Source organism: Microcebus murinus, chromosome 28 (genome assembly GCF_040939455.1).
Source record: "Microcebus murinus isolate Inina chromosome 28, M.murinus_Inina_mat1.0, whole genome shotgun sequence".
Lineage (NCBI taxonomy): Eukaryota > Metazoa > Chordata > Mammalia > Primates > Cheirogaleidae > Microcebus > Microcebus murinus.
In genome coordinates this window covers 3,499,355-3,512,500 of record NC_134131.1, presented here as the reverse complement: position 1 = coordinate 3,512,500, position 13,146 = coordinate 3,499,355, and the positions used below count along the sequence as shown (strand labels likewise).

Sequence of the window (13,146 nt, the reverse complement as noted above, 5' to 3'; positions counted from 1 at the left end):
ATGAGGTTTAATTTTACCTAGTTAAGCATTAAAGGTGAGCATTTGGCTTATTTTTAGTTATTTTGAAGAGTTACAAGCCAGGGTTTTAAATTTCTCATTTCTCCCATATTTGGAACAGGCACCTGAAATGGCACCCCCCCAAAAGTTAGCACCCCCCCAAAAGTCTTAAACATCAGCTATCCCTATTGGGACTGAAGTATTAGGCTCTTTTTATCTTAAATCTCAATCGTGATTTGGCCTCCATTTTATGACAATCTTGTCCATAAAATCGGAGGCAGATGTCTCTTAATGCACTAAGTCTTCCATGTCACTAGTAGGACAGGACCATAATGTGGATACAATGAATTTTGATTTTTAAGATTTTAGGCTTTGATTCAACCCTCTGATTACCAGAGCTCCTGCATCTGCTAAAACTGATTGAAATTTCAATTTGTTAGCCTTTTCCCTGTTGGAAAGCCTAATAAATAGTAAAAGGACCACAAGACAGGCATACTCAGCATGTGGCCCGAATCATCTATATAAACTGGATATCCAGGTCGTTCCCACGAACCCAGGCAGAGTTTTCCTTTTAAATAGTTGTCTGCATTCCTGCCGTGCCTCTCCCATTGGTGCGTCGTTTGCATGTGTAGGTTTATATTTCTTTCAGGTTTTATACGTTGAAAGTTGCTCTTCTCCCCTTTGCCATCCCTGACGGTCACGTGGATGCATTGCAGCGTATAGACATGTCATCAGCTATATAAAATCAGTCCTGATGTGTGCATACAACCCTATTCCGCCCCACCGCCCATTAGACTCTTCTGAAATATCTAGTAGGCTAAGATTTCTACCCGTCGAGGTGGTCTTGAAATGCTGCCCTGACTCCATTTCTCAAACTTTCTCGTTGATATGTGTAAATGGTTATGCCCAGATGCCCTGCCAGACCTTCTGCCTGGAAGACTTTTATTTTGGTGATAACAGTGGGCCCAATTCTAAGCCATGCCAGTCTCAAAACGGTGGGGACGGGGGAAAAAGGGCAGGCCGCATGCACTAATAAACCCCACTACCCACTGGGGACTAGACCCGCTGCCTAGAGTGTGCTTAAGCATCCTGGTAACTTATATTTTCCTTTTTGTTTCTCCATTTCACTTAATGATTTTCTATGTATTGTTACAGACATCTCAACAGTGAGCATGCGTTGGACGATAGAAGTACAGCTCAATGTAGAGTACAAATGCAGGTTGTACAGCAGTTAGAGCTACAGGTAAAAACCACATTTATTTTTAATATTCCCTCAGTATTCCTCAAACTCCAAATTTCTGTAGTGTTCTGTAATGAGTTCTTGTGTACTCATTATTGAATGGAAGGTCCAAAACCTGTTGTTGTCCTTTTTTATTTTATTTTATATTTTTATTTTTATTTCATTTTTTTTGCCTCCTTGGGCCAGTTCAGCCTCACTCACTTCACTCTTTGGCACTGCTGCTGAGATGTCCCCATGTCCCGGGCCCTGTGTGTTTGCTCTCAACCCTGGGTTCTCGCTCTTCGCTTTCTGCCTCTCTCTCTCTCTCTCACTTTCCCTCCTTTCTCTCTTCTCCTTTTACCTTTCTGGTTATCTGTTGTCGGTGTGAGTCCCCAAAGTCGCTAACAGGATTCAACTGGAGCTAGAGAGACAAGCTGGGGGGGGGGGGGGAGAGAGAGAGAGATGGAGAGAGAATGGATGCAGATGGAGAGAGAGAGAGAGTGAGTGAGACCAAGACTGGGTGAGAGAGCTCGCACCAAATCTGTGTTTCCCAAAGTTACAAGAGAGAATTTATCTGTGGGTTTATTCCTCATGTTGCATGGTCCTTTTTTTCTCTCCATCGCTGAGGATAATTGAGAGTTCACTGGGCACAGTTTAAACACACACACACTCAGAGATATATAATATCACATGTAATATCTATGTTATATATATATAAAATCTGGTATTTGGCAGTCCGTTGGGCTACGTTGAATGTAATTTATGACCAGGGAAAAGAAACTTGTGCCTGTTTTCCTGAGGAACCCCAGTTGTGAGAGACAAGGATGCCTCTAAGATGGGTTCTACTTCCGGGTGTAACTGGATGAACCGCCATGTTGCTAACAGTCATTCCGTTCTTGGTATAATTAATAGAAAATTAGTTTCTAAAAGTAAAAAATTAGGTCAGAAATGGAGATTATTCAAATGTACAAATGCAGAAGCCTGACCCTGCAAAACCCCATTTATGCAGCCGAGTTCCAAAATGCTTTTGAGTGCTCGATGACTCACTGTGGCTTCTTCTCTGGCTGGTTTAGTGTAGGCAAGAGGTTAGCCGACTAGGGGAAATTAAAACAATGTTGTACATTATATTGTTACCAGCCATCGAAAAGCCTATTTTGTATGCAAGACAGCAATGCTGAGATATATGGAGAGCCCTAGGCTAAGTACAGAAGATAATTACATTTGGAATTTTACTGAGTTAAGTCATTTACAGCTTCAAATAGTTGCAGAGAAAAATCAGCCAAAACACACTTAAAACTTTTTGTTGTGACTTTTCAGGCTAGAAAGGATTTTTTTTAAAAAAATTAGTTATTATCTTATATGACAAATTACATTTTTTAGTAGAATTTTTCTCAAAAGTTATTTTCTCCGGCTAGTTAATACTTTTTCCATTCAAACTATGGATATAAGCTTATTAGGACATTAGTGAGATATTTATACAGGAACAGGACACATCATACAATTCTCCAAATTTTATATGAGTCTTTGGAAACATCTTTAAATTTTTAGCATGGCTACTGAGAAGGAAAAAAAAGTAGATTTAATCCACCTCCCCGATGTTCACTGATGATTAAAGTACAGTAATGCCCTGAAAATCTGGATTCAACAGAATAAACTATATGACTGTTATTACCGGAATTTGTACATATTGATGGTATTTATAAAATGATGCAAGTTCCTACATTTATTTCTTTTTTTTTTCATAAAATTGAATTTTTAATATGGGCTGAAATAAATTGTTTACCAGAGTTGTCATGATTTGTCATGGCAGATAGGCATTCCAAACTGCAAATTTGAGTCTTGGGCCATTGTTGATTACTCAGGAACCGAGTATCTTTTTTTTTTTTTTTTAAATCTTTTTTGGAGAGTGTCTCACTCTGTCACCCAGGCTAGAGTGTAGCGGCATCTTGATAGCTCACTGCTACCTCAGACTCCTGGGCTCAAGCAGTCCTCCTGCCTCAGCCTCCTGAGTAGCTGGGACTATAGGCATGCGCCACCATCCCTGGCTAGTTTTTCTATTTTTTGTGGAGATGGGGGTCTCACTCCTCCTGCTCAGCCTGGTCTTGCACTCTAATCTCAAGCGATCCTCCTGCCTTGGCCTCCCAGAGTCCTAGAATTATAGACGAGAGCCACCATGCCTGGCCTCTGTTATTTAAATTATTCTTCACTCTCCACAAAGACAGGTCAGGAGAAAGATCTTGAAGTAGACCACCAATAAGTCAACGAGGCTACCTCCTGGCAGCTTTAATGTTGTTTTTTGGTGGGTGTGGCCTAGAAGTCATACGGACCTGTAGAAGGATTCTTTGATTATTTGTAGATTTCATTTATTCATAGATTTCCTTTCATCTTTCAACCCTAAATCAAACAGAAGGCAGGGGTTTTTTTGTTTTTTTGTTTTTTTTGACTTGTGGTAGAAATCAAAGATGATCTGGCCAGAAGTTACAGTGCAGTAGTTACCTGTGATGTTCTTAATAATATCAATATTTCTGCTGGGGAGTTTGCTTTCATGGAAGAAAGGAACAGGCTAATTCTGACATGTTTGGTTTCTTCAAAGCTTGAGAGAATTCTCAGAGTGTTGAAACATAGTCCTTGTCCAGAGCAACCTACAGACTTGGGGCCAAATCTTACAAGCTAAGGAAGATTTTTACATTTTAAGTGGTTGGTGGGGGAAAAAAAAAAATCAAAAGGAGAATAATATTTCATGACTGGTGACTATTCTGTGCAGTTCAAGTTTTAGAGCCCTGTTAAGGTCATCTTAGAACACAGCCATGCCTATGTCCATTGATTTTCTTATTATCTATGGCTGCTTTTGCACTGCAGTAGTGGTTTAGTCATTGCAGCAGAATCTAGATGGCCTGCAAAGCTGACAATATTTATTTATTTATTTTTCTGTTTATTTTTTTATTTTTCTTTCATATAAAATAAAAATATTTATTACCTGGCTCTTTCAGAAGTCTGCCAAGCAACCCCTGTTCAAGAGAATCAGAAAAATAATTTGCATTGCATTATTAGCAACTTGCCCCCTTGGTTTCCTGGCTGCCTATAGTTCTGCTCACCCCTTTTTGCCTCTGCATTCTTAGCAATGGTGTATAAACCAGTTTAGTCATCAAATCGGTCAGGTTTCCCTGTTTAGCAGCTTCATGTGACAAGTGCTTGCCAGTCTTGGGGTCATGGAAGACTGGCTAAGGGATATTCATTCATTCATTCATTCATTCACTCACTCACTCACTCACTCACTCACTCACTCACCCGTCCATCCGTCCATCCGTCCATCCGTCCATCCATCCATCCATCCACTACTTTAGCCAGGGGTCCTCAAACTACGACCCGCGGGCCACATTCGGCCAGCCGAGGACATTTATCCGGCCCGCCTGGTGTTTTTGCTGTTGCTGCCTGTCCTGCTTAGCAGCCAACTCGTCCCAGGCCCACAGTGCGCATGTGTGGAATGTGCACCGCACTCTCCAATGGCCTGAGAGACAGCAAACTGGCCCCCTGTTTAAAAAGTTTGAGGACCCCTGACTTTAGCAAAACATTCCTAAGAACCTATTCCATACAACAGTGATTGAAACAGACAGGTTTTGCTTTCCTCATTCTTACATTCTAGAAAGAAAAACTGACTACAAAGTAATTTCCCAATGATGCTGTCTGCGAGTCGACACTAGTAGATTCTTGAAAACACCAGAAACTTAGATAAAGAGGGTTTTAATGCTTGAAAGTGTCCACACCAAAGCGAGATTGTATATCCATGAGTTACTATGCAAGCAGATGACATCGACACGAAAATGTGAACAGTCTTTAGTTTTTAAAGAACTGGCGCCCTGAGACAGAGTTAAGAGAGAAGCCTCCACCAAGAGTTAGATTGGGAGTCTTTGGGGGGCTGACCTAGCACATTTGGGGGGCTTTGAGACACAGTGCAATCGTACTCAAAGCTAGATTCCTTTTAGGCTCCCCGTTTCTCTGAAGTTCAGCGTTTCTGTTTGCTGTTGCAGTTGCCATTTCATGCACCTGTCTAGAAACATGTTCTTTTCGTTTGCTTAACTACCAGCCACTGTGCCCAAAGAACCCGAGATCCTGGGGCAGTCATGTCCCTACGGCAGCAAGGACACTCTGAAGCAGGGGTCCTCAAACTTTTTAAACAGGGGGCCCAGGTCACTGTCCCTCAGACCGTTGGAGAGTGCGCACTGTGGGCCCAGGACGAGTCGGCTGCTAAGCAGGACAGGCAGCGGGGGCAGAAACACCCGGCAGGCCGGATAGATGTCCCCGGAGGGCCACATGTGGCCCGTGGGCCGTAGTTTGAGGACGCCTGCTCTAAAGAGACATGCTTGTGCTCAAACAGCCCCACCCGTCTGCATGTCCTGTTGGCATCATCCCGATTCTCTCAGCCACAGGCTGGTGTGTCACCTCCTAGAGAGGCATCCTGCATAGACTGGACTTCTTTTCCCCTTAAAGAAAGCGTTTCCAAGTCCAGGAAATAATACCCGAAACTCCACGCATCTCTCAAAGTATATTATAAAACGACCATTGACTAACTGGAATTTGAAAATCATTTTTGCACCACTTAGCATCACAGGAAAGAGCATTTGAGGTTTGAACAATTCCCAGAGGGCAGCTGCAGTTTTAGAGTAGGAGGAGAAATCCTGCTACCACCCAGACTCACAGGGCCTCTCTCGCTCTCTGCAGAGTGGTACCGAAAGCCACTGGTGTTTTGTTTACACCTGGTACAGAGAGACCACACGTGCGCCCTCACTGTAAAAACAAACCCAGTAAGCTCACATGTGATCTTAAGAGTATCCATCCATGGTGGGTCATTGCATCTACCCTGCAGGGTTGTCATAAGAAAATTCCACAGGAGAATTCAGAGGGCAAAGTCTGTCAGTTCCTAAACCAACCAAAGGTGGTGAATGTCACTTGAGAGCTGTCCTGTTGTCTGTCTGTACAGCCCCCTTAAAAATGAATCTCAGAAGCTTTTTCTCTGACCTCAAATGGAAGACCCCGTCTTGTGTGTGTAGCTCTATCAGTGAAACCTTCCTAAAGAATGAGATGCAAATTTGGAAAAAACAAAAACAAAAAAACTGCTAGCTAAGGGAGAGTGGCTAGAGCTATCCATACAATACTACACTTGAATCAAACTCAGAGCCTTTAAGACTCTAATGGTGAGATTTCAGGGGGGATAGAAATTAGAAATTAGAAACTAGAAGGAAGTGGGTCCTGGAGTCTTACATACACCTGCTCATCAATGCCATGTCTAAACACTGTCTTTGTCCCTCTATATTTAAAATACAACTTGATTTACAAAACCAGCGTCTTAATAGATGTTATCAATTCCAAAAGGCAAGGTGCATCTATATTTTTAAAATTTTTTGTTGGAAAGTATAAAAATAGATGCTGAATGTTTTCTTAGCAGTGAACTGCTTGTGTATAGCTTGTTAACAGAGAAGGGTTGGTTCATGCCATCCTCTTGTTGGAGGTTTTTACTGGTCTCATTGAGAGGAAAGAGGAGTCAGAAAGACACCTTAGTGGTTTCTGAGCCTTTCTGAATACTTCTCCTTACGTTTTACCCAGTAGACTAGACGAGTATTAACCCAACTGTTCTCTGGGAGCCCAACGTTATAGACACCAAGAAGTGTATGAGCTCCTTACAATGTACACGTAGACACCTAACAGCAAGACAGACAGACACACCACCGGGATCATTTGGGCCAATGACGTGGCTTTTTGAGGTCACGGAATGTGTTAAGATTTTTGTCTGTTAGTTTTCTTTGGGCGGATTCTTCTGGAACGATGTACAGACAAGGAAATGAGTTAGAAATTGGAAGGGGAGAAAAGTTCCTGTGATCAGTGTCCCTGACCTTATATGGCCTTCCCTCCACCCCCGCTGGGACCCGGGGACAGGAACTGGAACTATCTTGAGAGCAAGGACTGTCTACGCAGGACACCACGGCCAGGATTCTAAGGAAGCACTGGAAGCTTCCATGGTAGTTGAGCACCCACTGTCCACTGGACATTGGCCTGGGGACCCAGATTCAAGTTGACCCAGTTTACCTGGGCTCACTCGCGTGGGATGTTGTTTGTGAGCCCTCCCAACCTTTCCGCTGTGGATGAGATGTCGCAAAACGTGGCGGTGGCTGGGTCATAATTCCATTTTTGGGGAAAGGGGACACCATCCGATTTAACGGATGGACAATGAGAAAAAAAATCTTCTCTTAGAAAGCTGAGACATCAGTGGTGTAGATACATCTTTCTGACCATGTACATTGGTCTGGATCGGTTCCGTGGGCGTGTGACATTGTTAAATTGTCATATATCCTCTCTGGTGGATGAAGATGTCTTTTGCATGAAAGAAAGGAGCGGCCTTGGAGATGATATGTTTTCACCATGTGTCGGGGGACAGGGTTCGGGACAGGCTTGGGACACCACCCCGATCTGCCTGGCAGGGGGCGAGGGGCGTGTACCTTTTATTCTTTCATAATTGTCTTCCGTTCTGTCACTACTCACCCAGCACCTGTTGTCTTCAAAGTACCAGGTTCAGATAAGTAAGGTGTCCCCTTTTTTGCAGTAATACGCAGCCTAGCAGGACAGGGTGCATTCAGCTGCCCCACCAGGCAGAGCGAGGGGGTCTTGGGGTGGACAGGGCTGTTGGTGAGGACAATCCAGGCAAGAGGGAGCCGCTGACAAAGTCGCCTAGGTGGCAGGGCAAGGGAGCAGGGTGGTGGGCACATATATTGTACTTTTTAAGATCCATGTATCCGCTCAACATGGAATAGGGTGACCATCCGTCCCAGCTTGCTTGCCTGGGGCGGAGGGGATTACTGGGCAAACTGGAACGAGCTGGTCACCCTACTGATCGGCGTAAAATCCCCAGGCTGTGGAGACAGACTGAATCCCCCCACTCTGCTTGCAGTTGTGTGACGTGGCTCAGAAACCACGTGACTGGCTCTCTGTTGAGCGCCTACTGTGTGCCACTTCCCCCGATTTCATGGGATCCTCACAATCCCTCCGTGAGTAGATCCCGCCCTGCTTCCTGGATTGTTAAGAGTCAACCTTTAAAAAGAAAAATGTAACATTTAGAGATCAGCGTGTGTCTTAGACTTAACGAGCATGTCTCGTGTAGGGGTTTCTTCTTGGGCTTTGAAAAGGGCATTGCTAAATCTACGGTGACCGTAACAGTCATCGGTTTCTTAGAGTCACATGTAGATCATGCAGGTGAGGAAACTGACTTGAAAAGGTCCGATGAGAGCCAGTGGTGAGTAACGGGCAACGCCCAGGAGGCTCACCCTGCCATTGCAGGCTGCGCTCCTTTTGGGACAGGGTCCCTGCCTTAAGGGGTGGCCCAGCTGGGTTCTTTGCATAGCCAGGAGAGTGGCCAAGTAGCTGGTTTTAAACCTGGGTGTGCAGCCATGCTCCTTTCTGCCCCGGCAGCTCTCCAGAGCAGGGCGGGAGGCCTGGGACCGCTCCGGAGTTTTTGAGATCGTCTACACGAGGAACTGTGAGCTCCAAGGAAATGTCATCGGGGAGAAAAAAGTGCACACGTTTCAGTAGCAGAGGGAGACATCAATCCTAACACGAATCGATTACTGTCCAGACTTTACGTGTGATCGCTCTACCATTAGCGGTGCTGTTTGCAATCACACCCGCGTCCTGGACTTTAGCAAATATATCATCTGTAACACACGCCCCTTTGGACCTTGTCTAGCCCCGATCGAGGCGATGCTTGGGACAGTTGCTCCCACCAGCCACCCCGCAGAGCCTCCTGGCTGTGCCCGAGCAAGCTCAGAGCACGCTTGGACGAGAGAGATCCTAGCAGCATGGTAGCTTCATAGTGCCACCGCTCTGTGACTGCAGCCAAGAAAAAGAAGAGAGTCTCTAGGTTTCTCGCTTCCACGTCCTCCTCTGAAAAAGCAAGACGCTTATTTTTCATAATTTAAAATGCTGCCTAACTCTGGGAGCATTAGAATTCCTAGACTATGACTGAGTATTAGTGTGCGTCTGCTTCAAATGTCAAGAGAGTCTTTAATAATACCATGTAAGGAATGTTCAGATGGTGACAGAATACAATAAAAGTGGGGAAATTCTTCAGTCGGGGTGAAATGAGCCATATATTGCCCACCACCTGAATGCTGTCGTCAGTGGGGGCAAAAAAAAAATCATTTGAAAGTTTTCACCGTTGCGGAGTTCTGATCTGAAACCAAAGTTTGATAAAATGGGTCAAAAATAACTATTTGAGAAATGTTCACATCTCAGTCTGGTTGAAGAATCTGAGTTCTCCTTCCACTCATTGCTTTTTTTTTTTTTTTGCCCTTGTTTTTCTTCTTTTGATCGTATGTACTTAGAAGACCTGCGTAACTGGGTAGACCTTGCCTAGGTCAAGTTCATGTACGTGGATCGTAATATGTACGAAACTCATGAGGGAACCTACACGGCTAATGATGAAGGGATGCTCAGTCTATGGCAGAGAGTGGTACCTTCCAGACTTAGCTGATGAATTTGGGCACTTGGGCTCCTTATTAAGAAGACCTACTTCCAGGTCCCTTGCTTGGAGTGTTGGGTGAGACCCCCGCCAGTTAAACTGGAGACCATCCTATCCTTGCTTGGGAGCAATGCACGTGCCAGATTGTCTCTCTTTTTTTTTTTTTTTTTGAGACAGAGTCTCACTTTCTTGCCCAGGCTAGAGTGAGTGCCATGGCGTCAGCCTAGCTCACAGCAACCTCAAACTCCTGGGCTCAGCAATCCTCCTGCCTCAGCCTCCCTAGTAGCTGGGACTACAGGCATGCACCACCGTGCCCGGCTAATTTTTTTCGTATATATATTTTTAGTTGGTCAATTAATTTCTTTCTATATTTTTGGTAGAGACGGGGTCTTGCTCAGGCTGGTTTTGAACTCCTGACCTCAAGCAATCCGCCCGCCTCGGCCTCCCAGAGTGCTAGGATTTCAGGCGTGAGCCACTGCGCCCGGCCCAGATTCTGTCTCTTTATTTCAGCATGGGAGGGGGCGGGGAGAGCGACAGAGATCCGTATTTTTAGTTTTTGTCCCAGGTAATTCTTGTGATCACGCCAGTGTGGGAGTCTCAGACCCGGCACCCTATAACCAGAATTCCACTCTTATTTCTGCCCCTTCCCAGCTCCCTGACCTCAGATTTCAGACACCTTGTCCCTGCCAGCCTCAGTTTCCTCAACTAGAATACGTGAGAATAGAACTAGAGGACTAGAAATGGCCACAGAAACCTTTGCCTCTGTGAAATCGGATGGCTCGCCCCTTCTTCTCCTCTGTCCCCAATAACGCCAGCATTCGTACACACACGGCGCCCTTCATTTATTTTGGCAGAGTTTTGTTTCTCATGAGTGAGAACCACCAAATTGGCCTTAAAATGATTAGTCCTCCTGACAACATAGAAAATGATGATGTGAAATGAACCCCAAACCATGTTTTTTGTCTGCTCAAAGAATGAGTTTCATCTCCTTAGTTTCTATCTTGGAAGATGCTGAATGGAGTTGCTAGCCTTTGGCAGTTACCACTGGGTGGGAACAATACTGCAGCTTGGACTGTCTGAAACCTAATTTGAGGCCATGGGTAATGGAAGAGGGGATGACCTGTATCAGCCAGAGGGAGGAAAAACATTTTCCAGGGTGAGGGGAAGATACAGGAAGAACAGAAGCTATAAATCTATAAGAAGCAGGCTTCATCTTTCCTATCTTTCTGTTCCATTCTTTAAGAGCTCAAAATGATTTCTCTTTCTAGTTAGCCGAACTGCAAACTCCATTGAACCCCCATTAAGTTGATCCTGATTCCAAACATATACTCAGCCAGTAGAAATTTTAGATAGACTAGACTGGTTTCACTTCCATTTAAAAAAAAAAAAAATAGCAATTTTTTGAGCAATTAGCTCACCTCATCTTCAGAACAACCCCTCAGAGTTCAGAGATGATTATTCCATATTTAGAGGAAGAAACTAGATACTAAAAGGGGTTACATGATGTGCTCAGACTCCCTGAGCTAGAATTTGAACACAGCACAGCGTGATTGTTGTGCTAACCTCCTTGCCCATTTTCACTTTGCCATCGCTCTACAAAATTGGTGAACACACTCGGTCTCTAAAACACCCCCTGCACAAGCAGCCCCCTCGAACGAACATGTAGCCTGTTTTCATCCCTTTTATGCCAGATATTCAATTCCGTACCCACCAGGAAAGCTTTGAGAGAGTCATTCTCTTTTGATAAACTCATACAAAAATTTTAGAAGTTGCCAACCAAATTTTCAGTTGACCTTCGGGGTTGAATTTCTCAACCCCCTTTGCTTGTGCTTTTTCACGAGATCTAAGTGTAAGAGGGAAAGCTGGACTGTGTTTGCTAACATTAAATGTTTGTGTTCTCATATTTTAGTAATGAAAGGATGCCGTGACAGTTGATGGGGATAGTGAGCTCATGGGATGATGGCATAAAAAGTAATAAAGAACGTGAAAGCTTTTTGAAGGACAAGCTAGTGTTTTAAATGCAAGACAGCCATTGTAGAGCGAGGGGTTGTGGTTTCAATAGGTGTGCATGTTTATAGCCTTTTGTGGCCTTTAAAAAAAAAAAACTGAAAAAGTGAATCTGGCAGGTTTCTTTCTTGAATGGTTAAAACAGTTTGCATTGGAGCTATGCTTGGTCAAAAGACTAAAAACTCGTGTCAGAATACGATATTGAACACGTTAGTTTGCACTAACCAAACAAAAACAAAAAGTTGGGTTTTGGCTTTTTCGTGTAACCTTGCCCATCTTTTAGAAAAGCAGGGAGAGGGTGGAATAGAATTGAGGTTCTTGGATAATCCTCAAAATGGATGATGAATTCTAAGCAGTGTTCTCATGGAAAAAGAAGAAAGTATTCCCTACGGCAGTTATATTCAGGGTTTATAGATATGCCTGCGTGTACAAATTCCAGGTATGTGTTTGCAACATGGCATGCATTACCACCTTTGACCAGTAAAAGGCCAGCCTGACAGATCTTTGTGTGGAATATGGACACGATGATTCCTTTTGATGCTAAGGGTTTGGATTTTCCTTTTTACCTAACTTGGAAATTTGTCATCGTCTTTGTAACTGGTACCTCAACAGTGTTTACCCCCAAATTAAGTCACAATTAATATTCAGGCTTCTCAGTAAACGCTACCTTTCGCCTTTTAATTTGTATTCTTCAGCATGGCAGACTGTTTTAAAAACCACTTGTTTTCCAAAACATGCCTGAATTTCTTCTGCCCCATGATAGCTTCAAAACAAAACATTTTTCAAAACCTGAGAATATTTGAGTTTTGATAACCAAAAAAACTTAAGGCGCTTACATATGAAAAACAAATAACTGTAGAAAAATGCCATTCCCAACGATTTAATTGTTCTGAGCCATTTGGGAAAACTAAAATTCCTTTAGCATGATGTGTGTTCAGAGGATCTTTGAGTTTGGCTGTTCAATAACTTACTAAAGAACAGAGGATGGATGACATAAAGTACTCCTAATATGGTATCATTTTCATTTCCTGTTTGTTGAAAGATAAATGCTTACACTGAAATGCTTTTTTTCCCCTTTTCTTTCTTAATTTATTCTTCCCTGAACCACAAGGGAATAAAAAGAGAAAAAAAAAAATCAAATGTGATATGGTTTGAGCCTGAGTCAGTTAGGATAAGCTCAAAGTTTTTTTCTCTTCTTTTGTACCCTTTCCCTTCTCTCTGTCTTCCCCCTAATTCCCGAAACACCACCCCCCAGTCCACATACACACATTAGAAAGTAACTTTGCTTAAAAAGGTGAAGCATATTTGATTCTTATTTTGGAATAATTTTAGACTTACAAAAAATAATGGATTTTTAAAGCATTTCAAGCTACTTAGGTGACAGAAGGAATACATTCCGCCCCAATGCTAAGGTGGT

The 13,146-nt window shown here is 43.5% G+C and overlaps 1 protein-coding gene across 15 annotated transcripts in view; it reads left to right on the top strand.

Annotated features, from left to right (window-relative positions):
• FOXP1 (forkhead box P1) overlaps positions 1-13,146 on the top strand; it is a 706,173-nt gene that overhangs the window by 663,657 nt on the left and 29,370 nt on the right. For all 15 annotated transcript variants that reach the window (XM_075998545.1, XM_075998535.1, XM_075998540.1 and 12 more), the window contains one exon: positions 1,153-1,240. In XM_075998545.1, the coding sequence (XP_075854660.1) occupies positions 1,153-1,240 (88 nt within the window). The remainder of the gene's footprint in view (positions 1-1,152; positions 1,241-13,146) is intronic.